The 22,825-nt window shown below is 47.4% G+C and overlaps 1 protein-coding gene across 3 annotated transcripts in view; it reads left to right on the forward strand.

Annotated features, from left to right (window-relative positions):
• Positions 1 to 22,825, forward strand: part of IQGAP2 (IQ motif containing GTPase activating protein 2) — a 401,653-nt gene that overhangs the window by 362,736 nt on the left and 16,092 nt on the right. For all 3 annotated transcript variants that reach the window (XM_073584112.1, XM_073584115.1, XM_073584113.1), the window contains 5 exons: positions 1,693 to 1,925; positions 2,837 to 2,969; positions 17,380 to 17,482; positions 19,671 to 19,812; positions 22,173 to 22,260. In XM_073584112.1, the coding sequence (XP_073440213.1) occupies positions 1,693 to 1,925; positions 2,837 to 2,969; positions 17,380 to 17,482; positions 19,671 to 19,812; positions 22,173 to 22,260 (699 nt within the window). The remainder of the gene's footprint in view (positions 1 to 1,692; positions 1,926 to 2,836; positions 2,970 to 17,379; positions 17,483 to 19,670; positions 19,813 to 22,172; positions 22,261 to 22,825) is intronic.

A 22,825-nucleotide genomic window follows, 5' to 3' on the forward strand; every position in this document is an offset into this window, starting at 1 on the left:
CTATCACATTGCTTCAATTCCTGTGAAGCACATAAAGGGTGAATAAACTTCTTGAATGTGGTTTTGAGCACCTTGAGGGGTACAGTTTTTAGAATGGTGTCACTTTTGGGTATATACTATCATATAGACCCCTCAAAGTGACTTCAAATGTGAATTAGTCCCTAAAAAAATGGTTTTGTAAATTTTGTTGTAAAAATGAGAAATCGCTGTTCAACTTTTAACCCTTATAACTTCCTAACAAAAAAAAGTTGGTTCCAAAATTGTGCTGATGTAAAGCAGACATGTGGAAAATGTTATTTATTAAGTATTTTTGTGTCATATCTCTCTGATTTAAGGGCATAAAAATTAAAAGTTTGAAAATTGCAAAATTTTAAAAATTTTCACCAAATTTTTTTTCATAAATAAACGTAAGTCATATCAAAGAAATTTTACCACTAACATGAAATAAAATATGTCACGAAAAATCTTTCTCAGAATCAGCGGGATCCATTAAAGCGTTCCAGAATTATAAAGTGATAATGGTCAGAATTGTAAAAATTGGCCTGGTCATTAAGTTGAAAATTGGCTCTGTCACTAAGGGGTTAAAGAACAACCAACAGGTCTGGGAGAGCCAGAATTCTTGCTGCTTGGTAGATGATCAAATACTTATTTCATGCAATAAAATGCAATATAATTATTTAAAAATCATACAATGTGATTTTCTAGATTTTATTTTTAGATTCTCTCTCTCTCACAGTTGAAATGTACCTACAGTAAAAATTACAGACCTCTCCATTGTAGGTGGGAAAACGTGCAAAATCGTCAGTGTATCAAATACTTATTTTCCCGACTGTATATACCCAGCCTGTATAATGAGCTCACCCACTCAATCCTAGACTTAACATACAGAAAATTCCCACAGGAAACTAATATGTGCTTTCCAGTAGTTTAAACATCAACCACTCACTTAGGAGTCATTTTTAGGACGTCCACAACTTATATTTACGTTATACTTATACTTTTTCAAACTTTGTAAAGTATCTTTCATAACCCAGCAGTACTGAGACAGTAAAGCTTCCTTTTCTGAGACCTATCCATCACACCCCTGTCAAGCCGGTGGGAATTTACGGTGTGTAAAGCCTTGTCACGCACTTTTATTTTTCTGGGTATTAATGTTTTCCTGCTTTTAAAATATTCTTGTTTATCGATGGGTCAACTCTTCACAAAAGTCTAAAATGTCTTCTCTTTGGAACATATTGCCTCCTTACACCTGCAGAGGTCTCAATTGCATAAAGTGATAGTTGAATTGTGCTTCATAGAACAGAATTTTACATCTTGTTGGTCCAGACATCTGTGAGCATTACACAGTCATCAGTATAAGAAGTCCTTGATTAATCCACATAATACTTTTACCATAAAACATTTATTTGTGTGAAAATGCCATTTCGTGGTACAATTGTTCTTCTTGCAGATGTCCGTGCAAATCAGTTCGAGCACAAACCTCTAATGCACGGAATGGCCAAGGCTTTCCCGACCTGATTTGACAGCTTCGTGTATTTCTATGAGGCTGTCAGGCTCTGGTCGGGATGCATTGCGGATCTTGAGCTGATTTGCATGGACGTCTGAATGAGCCTCAACTCCAATAACTTACCGTAGTTCATGGACACAGTCTGTATCCTTGGCAGTTGCATCATGTCTTTTTCTCTCTTTTAGATTGTTGGAAACCTTCTTTATTACCGGTACATGAATCCTGCCATCGTAGCTCCGGATGGATTTGACATCATTGACATGACAGCAGGAGGGCAGATTCATTCAGACCAGAGGAGGAACTTGGGTTCAGTTGCGAAAGTCCTTCAACACGCTGCTTCTAATAAACTTTTTGATGGCGAAAATGCTCATATGTCCTCAATGAACGGCTACTTATCTCAGACGTACCAGAAATTCAGGTTGGTGATTTATATGGTGGTTCATTTATTAAAGTGAATATCTGTTTGTAATATATTTGTCAATCAACATCTGTAGACCGTTATTAGCTTAATTGCTATTCATTATCCTCAATTTTTGTATATCTAAAGTTGGCCATGCTCGGAAGAGACGTGTCTGCTCCAGACTCCTCTGAAATCAGATCAAAAGGATCAGGCTATCAAATTTCCATCACCCCATCTTTATTTTCCCACTATCTTCTCTCTGGGGAGAGTTGGGAAGTCCCCATACAAATGTGATATCGGCGGGTTTGGGTTACATCACAAAAATTTGTGGAGGGAAGTGATAGAAAATTTGTTCAAAGCTATTAATCAGATTCCTGCTTTTAGCTTTCTTTGGCTGCACTCGGCAACCTTTTTCTATGGGTGCATGTAGACTAGCTGACGCGCAGTGTTAAATGGCCGCTGGTCAGCAAGATAGAAGACGATTGGGGGTCATTTAATAGCTTGAACAGGCTGACATGCATACAGAACTATCACTAACACAATCGTCCTGTGTCCATAGATTGTCATTGTTCTCGGCAGCACATGCCTTGTTTATAGAACAATGTGCTGCCAAGAACGTTGATTTTTGACTAAGCTTCAAAATCATTTCACCCACTCAATAAGCATTTTGCTCATTTGTTGGGTAAATTGGGTAATTGTTGGCCTGTATATACTAGCTGATTATGGTGGAACGAGAGTTCCTAAAGATGATCATTACTGTTGATCGGCCAGTGTAAGTCCACGCAAAGTTTCTGTGGGTTTCCAAACCAGTCACTTTTTCACCAGTATGAAAGGAAATTGCATTACTTTACAATAAGCATCTATTGGTTATAAAGTAAAAACAAAAAAAAAGTCCCAATCCGCAAATCTTTCATCTCAATCTTTTCTAGGAAATTCTTTCAAGCTGCCTGTGAAGTTCCTGAACCCGAGGAGAAATTCAATATTGATGAATTTTCTGATTTGATCACGTTAAGCAAACCTGTAATATACATTTCAATAGAAGAAATTATCAATACACATTCGGTACGTACAGTATGCTACGACAGTCCTTTTCATCCATGAAATAGAATATTATATATAATATATGTGAAGATTGGATTCTAAATCTTTCTTACTTGGTGTTCAAAGCCTGAGTTATCTAATAGACTGGTCTGATTGTCCTGTTTATGAAAGAAGGCATCTCATGACCACAGTAAGGGGTATGTGACTCTCAGATTTCTGCTGTGTTGCAGATTCCCACAAGGATTAGCCCCATTTTCCAGGACATCCACCTGACAGCACCATGGAGGACGGACGTCCTCCTCCTCCTTACAGGGACAGGAAAAGCACACGAGAGGTTAAAAGGTCATGTCCCACCCCCTTTCCCTCAGTGTTTTTCCTGTCCCTGCATGGAGGGACACACGAGAGACTTACCGGAGGGGCTCAGGGGATCGTGCGGCCAGTCCAAGCCTTCCCCTGTCAAGAGGTCCCGGGGCCGAAACTCTCCGAGGGGGAGTCCCTCTGCCCCAAAGGCCAGGAGCAGGACGACGTTCCTGGAGGGAGCCGTTCCTCCCTAGGGGAGGCTCTCGGCTCCAGCACGGACCGCCATACAGGCGATGGTCGGTTCCCCGTAGGCGGCTGGCCGAACGGGCACCGACGAAAGAATGGGAGGCCGGGAGGCAGGAGAGAGGCCTCCAGCAGGCCGCCATATCGAGCGACGGCGGGGCCCCGTGGTAGGAGCAGCAGACCGCCGCAGCAGGCGGAGGTCGGCTCCCCGCAGCAACAGGCCGGGGGGGCACCAACAGGAGATCGGCGCTGTCGGCGCCGGGAGAAGAGCGACGGCTCCAACAAGGCGGGGGTCGCGCGCAGGGCCCGGCAGGAAGTGGGAAGGCGGCCTATCGCGAGAGGTCGCGCGTCACATCCGGTGACGTCACACGCCGGCCTTGAATCTCAGCGCGTGCCGCCGAAGTCCACAGAGCGTGCTACGGAGGTCCACAGAGCGCGCTACAGCACAGCGCGCGCTTCAGAGGCCCACAGCGCACGCTTTGCAGGCCCACAGCGCTCTATAGAACCGCGCCAGGATGGAAGGAAATGCTCCAGCAGGTGGAGGGGTAAGTGCGCATAGCGCAGACCACCCTCCCCCATCCATCCCCACAACCTAGATCTAAGTAGAGCCCCTTCTGTATTATTAGGAGAAGGGAACCCCGGCATAATCTCCCTCGGGGGTGAAGGAACCGGCCAAAGCCACCTCCAAATCAGTCCGATGCCCCGTATGCAGGGTAAAGCTGCCAGACACCTATAACAAGACCCTGTGCGGACCCTGTACCTCAAGGGTCATAGGCGAGGAACAGCCATCCCTCCTTGCCGAAATGAGATCGCTGATAAGGGAGGAAGTCCGGGCCTCTACAGCCAGCTGCGCTCGTCGTCAGTCCCCCAGCCCAGGGCCGAGTCGCAAACGTCCAAAGTGGGAGGCAGACCCAGAGTCAAAAGCAAGCCCTAGTGAGGAGTCTGACTTCCGGGACTCAGATCAGGAGGAAGAAGGCGAGATCCTGGGGGATAGACAGGATCAGAGCAGAAAGTACCTGTTCAGACTGGAGGACACGGACGAGTTGGTCCAGGCAGTCAGGAACACTATGCAAATAGAAGAAGTCCCTAAACCGCAGTCCAGACAGGACTTAATGTTTGGAGGACTAGTGGCCAGGAAACAGGTAGTGTTCCCCGTAAGTGAACACATCAAAGCGATGGTCCAGGAGTAGTGGAAGGAGGCAGAGCGTCGGTTGATACTCTCCCGAGACTTTAAAAATAGACTGCCTTTTGATCCCGAGGAAACCCGGGCATGGGAAGAAGTCCCTAAAATAGATGTCCCGGTCGCTAAGGTTACCAAAAAAACGGCCATCCCATTTGAAGACTCATCAGGTCTCCGAGACCCGATGGATAGGAAAGCGGACGTCTTGTTAAAGAGAGCATGGGAGACGTCAGCGGCTCTTATTAGAGCCAACATAGCAGCCACCTCGGTGGCCAGGTCTATGTTTTTGTGGATGGGGCAGTTGGAGGAATGCCTAACCAATAGGACCCCTAGATCAGAGATCCTAGCTTCTCTTCCTCTCATGAAATCGGCCACGGCGTTCCTATCGGATACGTCGGCCGAATCAGTAAGGTTTGCAGCCAGAAACAGCTCCCTCTCTAATGCGGCCCGAAGAGCAGTCTGGCTAAAATCCTGGTCGGGGGACAATGCTTCTAAAACTAAGCTATGCTCCATCCCTTTCTCGGGCCTGAGAGTATTCGGGCCAGCCTTAGATAACATTCTAGAGCTGGTGTCCGATAAAAATAAAGGTTTCCCAGAGGAAAAACCCAGGCGGCCCCAGCCCTTTCGGAGAGGCTCCTTTTCTAGGAGACAGACCGAATTCAGGGGTCGGGCAAGGTCCAATAGAAGCTCCTAAAGGAGCTCCTTCAGCCAAGGTGGGAGGAACAAGAGTCACCCATTCACGTCAACATCAAGATCGAGGAGGCAATGACGCCATAGGTATTGGGGGAAGACTTCGCCACTTCGCGACAAACTGGTCCTGAGTCACCCACAATCAATGGGTCCTCAGAACCATCGCGGAAGGCTACAGCATAGAACTTTAGTCTCCTCCCCCCGAGAGATATATTACCCCCACCATTGTCCTGGAGGACTCCGCAATGTGGACGGATCTACAGGACATGGTAGACTCAAAGGTCATAGTACCAGTTCCCCCCACAGAAAGAGGAAGAGGGCACTACTCTTCCCTGTTTTCAATCACAAAGCCATCGGGCGAGGCTCGTACCATCATAAACCTGAAACCGCTAAATGCCTGGGTCAGGTACAAAAGATTCCGGATGGAATCGATCCGATCCGCAATCCCCCTAATAGACAGGGACGCCGTCATGTGTACCCTAGACCTAAAAAAGGCTTACTACCAGGTCCCTATCCATCCCTCATCCCAGAGGTTACTAAGGTTCGCAGTCAGTTTACCGGCCCGGACCTGCCACTTCCAGTTCCAGTGTCTTCCATTAGGGTTGGCCTCAGCTCCCAGAATCTTTACAAAGCTGGTGATAGAAGTGGTGGCCTACCTGAGAGATCAGGGTATCGTGATCATCCCATATCTGGACGACTTCCTACTGGTGGCAAGATCCAAAGAAAAGCTCATTCGCGACACAAACCGAGCAATTACTGTAATGGAGTTCCTTGGCTGGGTGATCAATTGGGAGAAGTCGGACCTCAGACCAGAGACCAGAAAAGTATTTCTTGGAGTCCTTCTAGACTCAGCCGACAGAATATCCTGGCTACCCGAGCAGAAGCAGATGACCATTCAAGCCAGAACCAGAGACCTGTTGAGACGTCAATGCTCCATAAGAGAGGCAATGGAGGTCTTGGGCCTCATGACGGCCTGCATTCAGTGTGTCCGATGGGCCCAATTCCACTCGAGAGCATTACAGAAGGAGATCCTCGTGAGGTGGAAGTCAGGCATCGCTAGACAGACCCCTAAGGCTGCCAGAACGTGTAAGGGAGTCCCTTCGGTGGTGGACACAGTCCAGAAACCTTCAGATGGGCGTACTTTGGACAACCTCTCCATATGTGGTAGTCACCACAGACGCCAGCGCGTGGGGCTGGGGAGCCCACATAGAAGGGAAGATCTTCCAGGGGAGATGGCCAGTAGACATCGGGTCCAGATCCTCCAACTTCAGAGAGCTCTTCGCGGTCTGGGAAGCGTTGCGGAGAAACCAGTCGGTACTAAAGAATCGTCACGTCCGCATACTATCCGACAATATGACGACAGTGGCATTCCTGAAGCACCAGGGAGGACCCAGACATCAACCACTACAGGCCCTAGCGGGAAGGATATTCACGTGGGCGGAGCAATCAGTCCGATCTGTGACCGCAGTACACCTAGAAGGCTCTCAGAATGAAGTCGCAGACTACTTGAGCAGACAACGGATCCACCCGACAGAGTGGGAACTGAACGAAGAGATCTTCGACCATCTCTGTCAGCGTTGGGGGACCCCCAGTATAGATCTTTTCACAAGCCGAAAAAACTCGAAGGTCCCCAGATTCTATTCCCTGAATCCGACGGACCACCCGGAAGGCGTAGATGCTCTGAGCCAGACTTGGGGAGAATCCCTCGCTTATGCATTCCCACCACTAGCTCTCATACCGGCAGTGCTCAGGAAGATACGCGAAGACCACGCAAGAGTGATGCTGATCGTTCCATACTGGCCAAAGAGAAGCTGGTTTCCCCTTCTAGGAGCCATGGCAGTAGGAAACCCAGTCGAGCTACCCCTGCGGAAGGACATCATCCACCAGGGCCCGATCTACCACCCAAACCCAGCAAGACTCCACCTATCGGCCTGGATCCTGAGAGGGACATCCTAAAGGCAAAGGGATTGTCGGATCAGGTCATATCCACCCTACAGGCTAGTAGGCGGGCACCCCTGACCTCCCTAGTATACTAAATTTCCTGCAGGCAGGTTTTAATAAAGGCCTTAAGCCCAGCACTCTGAAAGTCCAGATTTCAGCCTTGAGCGCCTTCTTCGACTACCAGCTAGCTTCACATCCCTGGGTAATCAGATTTATAAGAGCCACGCAGCGCCTGCGCCCCACGATTAGGCAGCTCACCCCGCCTTGGGACCTGGGCCTGGTACTCAGGTTCCTCTGTACAGAACCCTACGCCCTCAGCGAGAAAATAACCATCCCTGCTCTCACTCGTAAAACGGCCTTCCTAGTAGCCATTACCACGGCCAAAAGAATAGGGGAGATCCAGGCCCTGTCCACTAAGGACCCATATCTTCAGATAAGAGATGACCGTATAATCCTAAGGTTAGATCCGGCATTTACCCCAAAGGTAGCCTCCGCAAAAAATCTAAACCAAGAGGTAGTGTTACCATCGTTCTGTGACAATCCCCGTAATAAAAAGGAACAGCGTCTTCACTCGCTGGACGTGAGGCGTGCAGTTCTAGACTATCTAGAGGCCACCAATAGCTGGCGCATCGACCCAAACCTGTTCATCCTTTTTGGGGGTAAAAATAAAGGGAAAAAGGCCTCTAAGGCGTCCATTGCACGTTGGATTACCTCAGTAATCTCTGACGCCTACCAAGCCGAAGGCGCCAGCCCGCCAGATTCCATAAAGGCCCACTCTACGAGGGCGGTATCGGCCTCATGGGCGGAATGGGCGGGGGCCTCGGTTGATCAAATCTGTAGAGCAGCAACCTGGGCCAACCTTAATACATTCTGCAAGCACTACAAGCTTTATGTGTTATCTGGTCAACAGACCGCATTTGGGAGGAAAGTTCTCCAGGCGGTAATCCCACCCTGAGGAGGTGCTTTGGTACTCTCCATGGTGCTGTCAGGTGGACGTCCTGGAAAATAAGGTATTAGACCTACCGGTAATGATGTTTCCAGGAGTCCATCCTGACAGTACGGGTAGTTCCCTCCCTGTTATGTTATACTATGTTATATTACGATATGTCATATGCTGTAAATATGATTGTTTCATTAAACTGTTACTAGCATCATCCACCTTGTGGTACTTGTTAAATCACTGAGGGAAAGGGGGTGGGACATGACCTTTTAACCTCTCGTGTGCTTTTCCTGTCCCTGTAAGGAGGAGGAGGACGTCCTCCATGGTGCTGTCAGGATGGACTCCTGGAAACATCATTACCGGTAGGTCTAATACCTATTATCATCCCATGAGGGTAATCCTTGGCCTTTCCGAGTGGAAACTTCTGAAATCATTTATCGTCCCGTGGGGCCCCGTGGCCTTTCCATGTGGAAACTACTGAAATCATTCTACATTCCGTCTCAAAGACAGTAATGTGGACTTTTTCTACTGCATGTGATCGAGGTTACAGAAACCTGGTTCACATTCATGAGACTTGAAGTTTCCACAGATTGGACAAGAATTTTTGCGTGGATTCTGATACGTGTAACCAGACCCTATACAGAATGTGTACAGGAGGGGGATGTAAGTGTAGGTTCACCCTTTTGAAGAGATTTAGTAAAACGCTTGCGAGAGAGAGTGAAGGTGCATCAGTAGAAGGACATAGGGGAATGAAAATCCAAATCAGCTGAAGAGACCAGCCTGGGTATTTCATACTGGTTACAGTATGCACCAGAAGTTAACAGGAACTGGGAAATCTCTACCAAACTAGATATTGGAGAAATGAAGGCGACATTTTTGGCCATCAAAATTATTAGAGATGTCTGCCGAGACAGTGACTCAACACTTTGGGGTCTTTGGGAGATCAGCTATTAATCTTTATCTAAGGGGGAGGGTGTGAGTGAAATGTAAGGCAAGAATTACACCCACATGCATTTCTGCTTGTGTCCAGGAGATCAGTGACCGACATTGTGTCATTGGTTGCTCTTTCAGCATTATTCAGTCTGAGGTTCAAGCATGTTATAGCGGCAAACATCCCACGCTGATGTGCGCTGTTACTAATTAGTATAACATAGTCACACATAGTATTTTTACATTTAGTTGCGCAATTGCTTCACCTAATCATTCTAGCTGTCAGTAAAACACAAGGAAAAAGAACTGCCGTGAATTGGAAGCAGATGTGAATACCGAATGTAACATTAGGAAGATCATCGATCTTCCTACAGAGCATTCATCTGTGAAGTCATCACGCCTTGAGATGGAGCCGAAGGCCATTAATTAATAATAAAGTAATAATTTAAATCTTCATACAGATGAAGGGTGAAGGTATTCCTCTCTACTATACCCATCATACAAAATCTTAAAATCATGAATATGATGTGACAAAAACATTAAGATGGGTCTACAATTATTTGGGTCAAACAGACGTGAACATAGAGGTCGAGAGGTTAACAAATATAAAATTACGCTCCTTTCCAAACTCCTGACCATCTGTGGAGAAGTTGTGATGCCCCCTTTCCATCCTCATAAATTTAGTATGTTTAGTGTTCCCTTGTTTGAAGCACAAACGACATTCCTTTAAAGGATTTCACGCCCATTACAAACAGGTACAAGGCTAATTTGGAGTGGGCTCCGCTTTCTTCAGGGCCTCATAGGAGCCACATGGTCCGCATCTATGGTATAAGTTCAAGGTGGGGATCTAAGTCTCCTGCAGAGGTGCACCAAATGGAAACTACATGGTTACTTCAATTGTTGTGCACAGGAATTTTGTATATTGTTTCGCTGTTGGTTATCTGTTAAATGATTATACTTATTTTTGGATATCCGTGCTACAGACTGGTGCTAAATCAAGTAATTCAGGGTGTGATTATGTAATAATAATATATACAAGAATGAACTAACAGGAGGGGAGTGGGAGATTTAAAAAAAAATACATAAATCTACAAGAAAACTGTGTTTAATTGCCTTTTATTCGATAGGCTTGCATCCAAAAATATGAAAATCAACCTTACTTTCCAAGTGCCACTTTAAATCTGCCTCTCTGTAGCTGCCTCCAGCAGCTTCATACTTGAGTTGCTATGAGCCCACCAGTAACATTGATTTTGGGGGATACTCAACAGCTAAATGTAAATACTACCTGGTCCTGTTTGCCAAATTTCAGCCAACACATTCTCCCTAAATGTGAATGAAAAAATGACTACGTTGTGCATACTGCCACAGCTTAACCAAATCGTGTACAAGGAGCAGTAGAGTGGATTTAGTGAAGACCCATCGACTTGACCTGTCTTGCTGATTCATGTTCAAGTGTTCTCTGCCAAACTGCTCATTTCGATGGTGGGGATCTGGGGTCCAAATCCTGCACATTGGCCCACTAGAGGGATTTCCCGGGGGACCAGTCTGAGCATTGCCCCTGGGATTGTCCCTGTAGTGGTGAAGTCACCACTGCAACCCTGTCAATAAAGATGGGACGAGGTGGCAGACAGGCAGTGCTGAACTGGCATCGGCTGTGTAAGTAATTTTTTTTTTTTTTCCTTTCTAAATTTAAAAAAATGGAAAAAAAAGCTTTTAAAATTACAATTCTCCTACACTACTCCAAAAATACTAGGGCTTAGATTGACAACTTATTGGCTTGCCATAAGATCTCACTTTCATTGCTGAGCAGCATGTAAAGTAATGGGTCATAACACACCCTGATCAAGTCTGCAAACCTCTCCCCGTAGACTTTTTCAAGGTAGACAATAGATTAAATGTGTCCCACCCTAATTAGTTTTTTCCTGAAAAATGCCACAATAAGCCTATAAAAATGAAAGGAAATTTCCTTTAAAAATGTATGGGCACTACTATTAGATATTATTGAGAGCAGCAGTATTTGATCAGTATTGTTCTCCAGCTGTTGTAAAATGACAACTGTGGCTGCAGGATATGCGGGGAGTCCTAGTTTTGTAAAGGCTTCATCAGTCGGGGCATGCTGGACCACTGGTCTGGAGATTGCTCAGGCTTGTGGAATTTATCTTTCTCCTTCGTCTCATTGGGGGACACAGAGACTGTGGGTGTGTGCTTCTGCCGTCTGGAGGCCGACACTAAGTGTACAAAAAAAGAGTTAGCTCCTCCTCCGCCGCATACACCCTCGCCCCTAGGCCGGGCGTAACTCAGTTTTTGCTTAGTGTCTGATGGAGGCACACGCAGTCTGGAGTTCCAGACTAGATTTTTTTTTTTTTCCTCCCTTTTTTCTATGAAGATAAGATAGGGGCGACGGTTCCTATAGAGAGGATCCGATCTCCCCAAATCACCAACGGGCGACCACGTGTGAGTAACCCTCCACGTGTCCTCTCCCGCACCGAGGGACACATCTGGGACTTTTTTCCAGACATCTATTTTTTAACGAAAGAGGGGCAACGCGTCCTGATTAGAGGACTCGGTTTCCCCACAACTTCATCAGGAGCACGTGTGAGCAGAACCAGGGGTCAGCCTCCGCGTTGCTACTCTCCTACAACAGCAGTGTATGGAGGACCCGTCCACCCCTTGGTAGTGAGTCCAGGGGGTTGAATCGGAGGCGCAGGTGAGAGCGTACAGGGGGAAGAGGCCGCGAGTAAGACCGACAGAGCCCCCCCCCCCCCCGCGCGCGCCTGCACGGCGGATGGCCCTGCTCACCTGTTTAGTATATGGGGGATCCGCTCCTGGAGCGCACCGCAAGTTGGCGCTGGTGGGTAGCGGTAGCCAGGGCGTTGCACCCGGGCTCCGCACGCCGCGTGTATCGCGGCCGGAAGCCCGCCGGCGGCCGCGGCCCCACTGCAGAGCGCGAGTATCGCGCGAGGCCGCGCGCCGACTTCCGGTGGTAGCCGGAAGTCCCGCCCGCTGACTTCCGGTGGTAGCCGGAAGTCCCGCCCGCTGACGCGGCGGTGACAGCGGCGATGGTGGAGACGCGCGATATAGGGCAGGAGGTCAGAGGCGCAGATCCCGGAGAGACTTCCGCCCTAACACATCGCATCCACGCAAGGAGCCGGTGGGTGAGTGTAACTCCGTTTGGAGAACCACGCTGCTTGTCAGGGAAGAGGTTACCCTCCTCCTCCTTCTACTCTGCCTTCAGCCTGTGCAAGTATGTCTGCAAAAGGAAAAGCTCACTCTTTCCTTTACGCGGTTTGCGTGTCCTGTGGGGTCAGGCTGCCAAAGGCACAGGCGGGTAAATATTGTGAAGCCTGTGAGTCGGAGCGCGCCCAGGAGCCCCCCACTGTTTCTGAACCAAGGGGTCAGGACCCCCCGGAATGGGCGGTGTCCTTATCGCAGTCTATGCTGTCCCTTACGAGGGCAATTGAATCCCTTCAGGGCCCGGGCGGGAGTAGGGAGGGGGGTCTGCCAGCGGAAGAGAGCTCGTCCTCGTCTCAGGACCCTCCAACCATTAGAGGTCGCTCCAGTACCAGGCAAGCTCATATCAAGAGGGTTCGTTCCCCGTCGGCCGGACCCTCCGGGGCTTCGGCGGCGGGTATTAGGGCATCCCGTTCCCCGTCACTGAGCTCTGGGAGCGATCAGGATGAAGGAGAGGAGGAAGGAGCCTGGAATCTAGAAAGTCTGGGGTTCCAGGATTCGGTGGACAGTCTCATTGAGGCAGTCAACCAGACATTAGAGATCGAGGACGATGTGCCCACAGCCTCAGGTCACAAGGTCTCTTTTAAGAAATCCAGGCGACCACATAGAAGATTTGCCACGCATCCGGAGTTTGAGGAGCTAGTCCAGAAACATAGAGATCACCCGGATAAGCGCTTTGCAATGCAAAAAGCGCTACAGGCAAAGTATCCGTTTCCTCCTGAGCTCCATAAGGCTTGGGTAGAGTCGCCAGTAGTGGACCCTCCCGTGTCACGTTTAGCATCTAGGTCGCTATTGTCAATACCCAGTGTTTCCTCTATTAAGGACCCAACTGATCGCCTCATGGACGGGCTTGCCCGCTCGGTATATGAGGCAGCAGGGTCGGCTCTGGCCCCCTCCTTTGCGGCGACTTGGGTGGCTAAAGCCATGGTTTCGTGGGGGGAAGCTCTGTATAAGGCCCTCCAGGACAGGGATCTGCCCGCGGAGGTCTTAGAGGTGGCAAATCAGATGTCAGGGGCAAGTGATTATCTTGTCAGCGCCTCACTGGACGCGGCCGAGTGTTCGGCGGTGGCAGCGGCGAATGCGATCGCCATTAGGCGTGCATTATGGCTGAGGCTGTGGAAAGCGGATTCTATCTCTAAAAAATCCTTGACCTCATTGCCTTTTCAGGGCAATCGATTGTTCGGTGAGAAGCTGGATAGGCTTATCTCAGAAGCCACAGGGGGGAAGAGTAGTTTCCTTCCGCAGCAGAGAAGTTGCCCGGCATTCAGGCAAACGCAAAGGCGTTTTCGACCCTTTCGTAGCCCCTGGGGGGGGACTCCGGCCAGGACATACTCCTCCGCAAACGATGGCCAGAGTAGGGAAAAACAAGTCTCTTACAGGGCCAATCCGCTGGGTAGAGGCCGAGGCCATTTACCCAGAGCGAAGGGGGCCAAGCCCCAAAAGCCTCCAGCTAAATGACTGGAGGCGCTCCGTACCTACGGACGACAGGGTGGGCGGACGCCTACTAAGGTTCAGCCACGTTTGGGTCGCAGTGACACGCGACACTTGGGTGGCAGAACTTGTATCGTCCGGGTACAAGATAGAGTTTGTCGGACGGCCACCACAGCGATTCTTCCGTTCGCGACTTTCCAAGACAGATTCGCAGGCGGAGAGTTTGTTACAGGCTGTAACGACGCTAGAGCACAAAGGGGTTATCGCCCCAGTGCCGCAGGGCGAAGAGTCGCAGGGGTTTTACTCCAATCTTTTTTCGGTCCCCAAAAAGGACGGGACTGTGAGGCCGGTTCTGGATCTAAAGATCCTAAACAGATTCATCAGGGTCAGGCGATTCCGGATGGAATCCCTCCGCTCGGTCATTGCAGCCATGGATCCAGGGGAATTCCTGGCCTCAATCGATGTGCAGGATGCATATCTGCATATTCCGATATTCCCCCCACACCAGAGGTTCCTGCGATTTGCGATCGGAGGACGTCACTTCCAATTCGTGGCTCTGCCCTTTGGTCTGGCCACTGCCCCCAGAGTCTTTACAAAGATAATGGCGGTGGTTATGGCCATCCTGCATGCACGGGGCATAACGGTGTTACCTTACCTGGACGACCTTTTGGTAAAGGGGCCGTCGTTTCAGGAGTGCCAGGACAATGTCAATATTACTCTGGATACCCTGGCCCGTCTGGGCTGGCTGATCAATTGGAGCAAGTCGTCCTTGATTCCAGCCCAAAAAATCGTGTTCCTGGGCATGATTTTCGACACCTCCCGGGGGCTGGTGATCCTCCCTCAGGACAAGGCGCAAAAAATCAAGCAAGGGATACGGAACCTTCTACAGCCGGGCTCCAGATCCATCCGGTATGGCATGAGTGTGTTGGGCAGAATGGTGGCGGCGATAGAAGCAATCCCGTTTGCCCAGTTCCATCTCCGTCCGCTTCAGCATGCGCTCTTGACAGCATGGGACCGGAGGCTGCTGTCTCTCAGTCATCGGTGCAAATTGTCTCCGCTAGTACGGGGTTCACTCCGGTGGTGGACTCGCGACTCGTCTCTGGTCCAGGGGAAGCCCTTTCCCCCGGAACAATGGTTGGTGGTGACGACCGATGCAAGCCTGCAGGGTTGGGGAGCAGTTTTCCAGAGTCACATAGCCCAGGGGCGATGGTCGGTTCAGGAGGTAATTCTCCCGATCAACATTCTGGAGATACGGGCAATACGATTGGCCCTACGACATTTCCAGTGTTTCCTGAGACACCGGCCGGTGCGCATCCAGATGGACAATGCTACAGCAGTAGCATATGTCAACCATCAAGGGGGCACGCGCAGCCAGGCAGCCATGCGCGAGGTCGGACTGGTACTACGTTGGGCGGAGAAGAACCGCGTGGTAATTTCAGCGGTGCACATTCCAGGAGTCGAAAACTGGGCGGCAGATTTTCTCAGCCGACAGGGGGTTGCGGCAGGGGAATGGTCCCTGCACCCCGAGATCTTTCAGCAGATCTGCCAACGGTGGGGGACACCAGACGTGGACCTTATGGCATCCAGAGAGAATGCCAAGGTACTAAGGTTTGTCGCTCGATCCCTCGATCCGCAGGCAATCGCAGCAGACGCACTGGTGCTCCCGTGGGGCCAGTTTCGTCTCCCGTACTTGTTCCCCCCGCTGCCGCTGCTTCCAAGAGTTATCAGGAAAATAAGGAGAGAGAAGGTTCCAGCAATTCTGCTGGCCCCAGACTGGCCCCGGCGGGCCTGGTACGCAGATCTGGTCCAACTAGTGGTGGACGTACCCTGGCGTCTTCCAGATCGGCCGGACTTACTGTCCCAAGGGCCGATCTGCCATCCGAACTTAGGGGCCCTGTGTTTGACGGCGTGGCCATTGAATCTTGGCTGTTAACACAGGCAGGATTCAGACGCGATGTGGCGGCCACGATGGTGAGTGCCCGAAAGCCTTCCTCGGCGAGGGTGTATCATCGGACTTGGGAAGTATTCTTCCGTTGGTGTAGGGATCGTGAAGTGGCTCCTCTGGTTTTTTCGATCCCCAACGTACTGGCTTTTCTACAAGCAGGGCTGGACGCAGGGTTGGCCCCGAGTTCCCTCAGAACGCAAATCTCGGCCCTGTCGGTACTTTTCCAACGAAAAGTCGCTTCCGTCTGGCAGGTTAGGACGTTTATGCAGGGGGTCGCACATTTAGTACCCCCCTATAAGGCGCCGACGGAATCATGGGACCTGAATTTGGTGCTCAGAGCCCTTCAGGAGGCCCCTTTCGAACCATTGCAAGAGGTCTCCTTACCTTACCTGTCCAGAAAGGTCGTTTTTCTAGTAGCCATAACGTCTATTAGGCGGGTTTCGGAATTGGCGGCCTTATCTTGTAAACCACCGTTCCTAACCTTTTATAAGGATAAGGTAGTTTTAAGGCCAGCTCCCCCCTTCTTGCCGAAGGTTGTGTCTGCATTTCATATCAACGAAGACATCGTCTTACCCTCGTTTTGCCCGGCACCGGTGCACAGGGTAGAGAAGGCTTTGCACACTCTGGATCTGGTAAGAGCTCTTAGGAGGTATGTGGCGAGGACGGCGCCATTCCGCCAGACAGACTCTCTATTCGTGGTTCCAGAGGGACGGCGGAAGGGGCTCGCTGCGTCCAGAGCGACTTTGGCCAGATGGGTTCGCCTGACGGTCCAAGAAGCTTATCAAATCAGTGGCACGCCAGTTCCGGCAGGGATCAAGGCTCACTCGGCACGGGCAGTGGGTGCCTCATGGGCACTACGACACCAGGCTTCAGCGGAGCAGGTATGCAAAGCAGCTACCTGGTCCAGTTTACATACGTTTGTCAAGCATTATAACGTACATACCCAGGCATCCTCGGATGCAAGCCTGGGAAGAAAGATCCTCCAGGCAGCAGTTGCGCACCTCTAATCAGGGGCGCAAATTAGCATGGATTGGGTGAGTTAAGATCCCGCCCAGAGGACTGCTTTAGGACGTCCCACAGTCTCTGTGTCCCCCAATGAGACGAAGGAGAAACATGGATTTTTGTGAGTACTCACCGTAAAATCCTTTTCTCCGAGACGCTCATTGGGGGACACAGCACCCACCCTATCAGCCAGTTGGCTTTTACTTATTTTGAGTTTTACAAATCCTTGTACAAGGTTTAGGGTGGTCCCCTTTTTCAGACATATAGTTTCTTGCCTGAGTTTAAGGCGCGTTCTCCTACTGCTTATGCACTAAACTGAGTTACGCCCGGCCTAGGGGCGAGGGTGTATGCGGCGGAGGAGGAGCTAACTCTTTTTTTGTACACTTAGTGTCGGCCTCCAGACGGCAGAAGCACACACCCACAGTCTCTGTGTCCCCCAATGAGCGTCTCGGAGAAAAGGATTTTACGGTGAGTACTCACAAAAATCCATGTTTTTCCACTGAGAATGTTCTTAAATGTATTTTATATATTATCCGTTCTGTGGGACAGTAACTCTACATGTGAATAAAGTCTCATGACAGTGTTTCCTATTTTGTAGCTGCTTTTAGAACATCAGGATGCGATTTCTCCAGACCACAATGACGTTCTACATGAGCTTCTCGAGGCGCTTGGTACCGTGCCTGATGTTGAGTCTTTTCTTGGTAAAACACAGCTATCTATTTGCATTTAATATGTGTGTTTGCACTTATGTGGTTTACTGTTGTCACATAATTTCCTCTTTTGGCGTTCTGTGGGGGACAAGATAAGATGAATATTAGTTGCTATTACTTTTGAAACAGTGAAACCTCTCTGACACAAGGACACGCACTTCCAGAGAAAACCAGTCTTTTACAGAAATAGATGGCTAATATACATAAAGCAAAAGGAATCAAAAGCCTATAAAATAATAATTTGGTAAATCTTGGGTGCTCTTTGAAAAGGGATGGATTTTTGGAGAGGATTAACTCTTGAAGGCCATTCTTTTATTTTAATTTAAATTAAATAGAGGTCAAGAAAATGTGTTCATAATGAATTGTAACAGCTGGGAATCTTGGGTATGTTTTTTTGGCATGGTTTGGCCATGGTATGTGTTCCCTCTTTGAGTAACTAGATTTATTGCCGGTCTATTTTTCCCTTATCTCATTCTTGTCTTGAATGTTTTGAAGAGCACCTGCTCTGACAAGAGCCACCCCAAACTGGAAGCCAACCTTGCCCTGAAATTACAGTCTCTAATGCTTACCAAGCAGATGAATCCATTTTTTTTCCTGAAGACTCATAGAGGATCATTGTAGCAGTGTGTGTGTTGTCATTGAAGCACTGCCCTCACTCTGGACACATGGGGTATGATTCATCAAGACTGTCGTTGATTTGATAAGGGGACTCGCTGAAGTCAGACGCTTCTGATTCCTGAAGAAGCATATGCCTCCTAATAAATCAACAGCACTGAACAAGTTGCTTAGACCTTTTTGTGTGCGCCTCGCCACAAATCCCACTAAAGCCGCTGCAGCTCGCACCCTGTTCTGTCACCGCTGTGCCCATTTAGGCTGAGCTGTGAAAAACCGGAATGAAGACGTCAATAGTCGCAAAATGTAGACGCAACTCCAATTTACGCCTAAATTTTCAAAATTTCAAAGCTTTTACATCAGAATTCTGACGCAAAGGCTTTGATGCACCTTACCCCTTGATGTATAAACCCTAGTGAGTGAATTTTGCATACACCCTAATCAGATAAACAAATCAAACCAAGTTCATAAAGCAAATAGAATCCAATCCCATAAGCAAAACCAATTATATATTGATACGAGGGTGCTGCCACATTATATTAAAACTACTGTATAACTATCTTATTAGTTCTTTCCGTACAAGATCACGGTCTCCCCAATCACTGCTGCGCAGGTCTGAATGTGTTAAGTTAATTCAATTGTGATTGTAATGTGAGAAACAGTGGCCGCCCCACTTGGACTTTGCATGAGTGAAGAGCAGCGTTCTATGATACATTTTTTGTGGTATGAGGGTGTCTGAAGCCAATATTTATCGAACACTTTGTGCGCTGTGTGGAGAAAGGGTTTTCTTACAAAGAAGTGTTTAAGAATGGATAGAGAAGTTCAAGGTGGGTTTGACAGGTGTCAGCCATAAAGAAAGGAGGTGGACGTCCATCCACAACTAATGACACCATTGTGTGTACACATGAACTGGAGAGATGGATTATCATTGGTTTGTGAAAGAAATCCAACAAAGATGAAGGTCCATGTCTGGTGAAGATAGCAGAGTATTCAGGGCTCAGCCTAAAGTATTTTTCGATGAAGGAATCTAAAAGGTTGTTGACAATTGGACAAAGTGCAGTGAAAGTCAACTAAGCTACGTTATTAAATGATGCATTTGGAATTTAAAAGCGATAGAATGTGATTATTTCTGACTTGCCTTCGTAGATTGAATGAAGCTACATCCAAAAAAAAAAAAAAATCTCCTGAATCGAATCACATATGGGAACATTTTTTAAAACTTTTACCACAACGACGTCACGACATTTGGAGGAATTATGTAAAGATATACTAACACATATAGTTCTGCATTGGCGTAATACATAAGCATCTTGCGTCCATTTTAAAGCCGAGTGTCCTGACCTGACTGAGTTAAATGATCCACACAGTCAGCATCGTGGATTCTTCTGATGCTTCAGTACAGGGTACTAAACTTGTGTTCAAGATTTAACCATACTCTTCTCATGTGAAAGTAGCCTATATACATGTATATACATATTGCTCTTCCTGATAAGGGGTCTGTGAAGAAGAGATGTGAATATATTCATTACTGAACACTAATGTGACTTTCTATTACTTTTCATGGCAGGCGAGGGAGCAGTGGACTCCAGTGATCCCAACAAAGAGAATGCCCTGAGTCAAATGGCAAAAACAGAAATCTCGCTCTCATTAACTAGCAAATTTGATTTGCGGGAAGGAGAAGACAAAGATATGAAGAGCCTAATGATCAAGTAGGTTATTTAGCATGAAAACTGTTTTATTCAAGAAGTAAATGTACTGAAACCACTGTGGTAAGTTCATAAAATAAAAACTACTAGGCAAGAGGTTCAGCTGATCATCATTAGGCTCTCTATGGGACAGATATTGGCAGAGGCTAATCCCACCACCAAACCAAAGGAATTGAGTTCCAGCATAATCTGTTGAGGGACTCTTGGGAAGACCCTATACTTATTAGATGGTCAGCCCATCCCAGAAAAACAGTGGGTTTGGTAGACTTTTATGTTTAGGTTCTATTCATATCTGTTTGGAAGACCTCGGTCTCTAATTGCATCATTTTGGGAGGAAAAAAATTAGTGCTATATGCAAAGGCCCTGATTCATCACTAGGGTTATTCTTGCTAGTCTTAATGAGTGGGTGAGCTGGAGTCAGTCACACCAGATTCATTAGGAGGCACATCTGAAAAATGGTATGTGTCTCCTTGTGTCATGCCACAAATCCTGCTCCAGTAAGGGACTGGAGTGAGATTTCTGGCTTAATGAACACCACATCTTATAAATTAGACAAACTGTGGCGTCACGCCCCATCCCACTACAACCCCACCCATTTTGACGCAGCTGAGCAAAGCTGGCTCAAAAATTGCAACGTATTTTACACAATTTCGAGTTGCACAAAAATTTAGTGACATAGTGTTTTACAACAGATTTTGGGGCGAAAACACTTTGATGAATTGGGATCTATGTCTACTGTCCCTGTTGAAATGTCAGAAACTTTATAAGTTACTGAGGTCCATCTGCTGCATGAAGGACACCAGCAGCGGCTTCAGCAGAACAATATTTAATTTATCCCTATAATGTGTGTGTGTGTGTACATATGTGTGTGTATTCATGTTATAAATAAAAATATATAAATTAAAATCAATAGGTTGTCTACAAAATTTACAAGAATTACAAAAACCTCCTGGGATCCAGTAGTGTTGGAAGGAGAAGTTTTTATTTTATTACTTTAAGACAAACACTCACTGGAGTGGTGCTTGTAATCTAAGTTCCCTGCCCCTACTCCCTTACTTACTCTCCGCCGTCTTCACCTTTTATCGCTGCCACTCTCCTCCATCTACTGCAGTTTGTGACCTGCCTGCTGCTCCATTGTTTTTTGGGTGAGCCAGAGGTCACTTTTCAATGCAAGTCAATGAGCGTGTCGTTCTGGCTCTCAAAGATTTGAGATGTGACCGTTACCTCTGACTTCTGACCAATCAAAAGTTGCATTCCCAAGATGGCACTGCGGGACCGGAGCAGCGCCAATAAAAGGTGAAGACGGTGGTGGGTAAGTATGAGAGAAGGAGCTGGGACAAAACATCATTTTAGACTACCTCTCACTATTTTCTTGGACAGTGTACATGAATTGTATTCCCTGATGAACCTAAGAGACATCCCCGGTCTGAACAGCTGCTTTAGACATGACTGTTCCTTACACATTTCTACTGATGTACATTTGGGTATACATGAGTCGGGTGTTCTTTTTTTTTTTTTTGGCGACTTTTGCCTAGAATCTGTGCATAGTTTGCCTGTGTCGAGGCTGGACTGCATACTTTCCCATGTGTCTGGACATTGTTTCTTTCTTGGCTGTAATAGCTAAACAAACTACATGGGAACTATTGCGATACGTTTCAATGACGCAAATGTTTTCCTATTTTTTGACTATCTAACAAATAAAGTTATCACATACGCTGTTTATTATGTTTGGAGACCAAAGAATATCTTATTCCTTCCCTCATTGTTCACGCAGTATACTTTACCCTTTGTATTTTTGGTATGAATAACAGAAAATGTGATCAACATTTAGATCTGTTTAAATATTAAAAGAGCGCCACACTTGTCCATGGGCAGTGCCTGGTATTGCAGCTTATCATTAAAATAAAATGGTGTGGAAAAGTAATAGGCACAGCTCATGGATAAGAGCGGTGATGGTCTTGGCTTCTATTACTGGGCCATCTTTTTAGAAATTAGAATGGTCCCCAAATGACAAGTTGATGACAGGGTATCAAGCTAAGGGGCTCACCCCCCCAGCCCACAGTCATCAGCCGATATCCATGTAGGATCATGGTGGTTGGCTAAACATATGACCCCGGACACCAAATAAACATATTCTACAAAGGTCATGAAAGGTCTAAACCAGACAAGCGATTCATGTAGAGATACAGAACGGTGGGACTGATAAAATGGCAAAAACTGAGATATTCCAGGTGAAAACTATTTCTGGAATTTACGAAACTTGTCTCATTTAGACCTTGTTATTTCTCTGGTGTAATTATAGTATTGGCCCAGGAATATACGGCATTGGGGATCCTTTGATGATTAACATCCTTTCATTACAGAACTAAGAAGTTGATAGTAGATGTTATTCGTACACAGCCTGGAGAAAGACTCCTAGAAATCTTGGAGACACCGGCTTCTCTGCCACAGGTATGGGCGTCCGTGTGTCCATTAGTGATGTTTTCTGACTCTTCATGTGCCTGATCTTATATATGTAGGTTTCATTGATGCAATGGATCAGCTATCAGGTGAAGTGAATGCCCCTGTCTTATTACATTGGCATTTGTATAGGAGTGGGATATATTGGTAACAAGGGAACAATCAGTCATTCACTTTGATTTGTTGGAAACAAATGGGAAGCATTAGGATGGCTAACGAATGGTGGCTAGTCATAGCATCTCCAAAATGGTAAGACTTGAGGGATTTTAACGGTATGCAGTGGTTGGTAACTACCAGAAGTGGCTCATAGACTACTAAAATGACCTTGGAGTACTTGGCGCCCAATATTGTTTGAAGCACGTAAGTATTGAGGTCTGCTGCAGTCCCACAGAGTGATCATAGAAAAAATTGCTTAAAAAGGTAACTCTGGCAGAGTTAGGAAAGAGAGATGAGCGAACCCGAACTTAAAATTTTGGAATTCATACCAGACATTTAGTGTCCGATGCTAAACTCTGAACATGGACTTTTCCCAGAAGTCCTTTTTAATGTTGAGAGT

Source organism: Dendrobates tinctorius, unplaced genomic scaffold (genome assembly GCF_039654945.1).
Source record: "Dendrobates tinctorius isolate UK_male_01 unplaced genomic scaffold, ASM3965494v1 ptg000083l, whole genome shotgun sequence".
Lineage (NCBI taxonomy): Eukaryota > Metazoa > Chordata > Amphibia > Anura > Dendrobatidae > Dendrobates > Dendrobates tinctorius.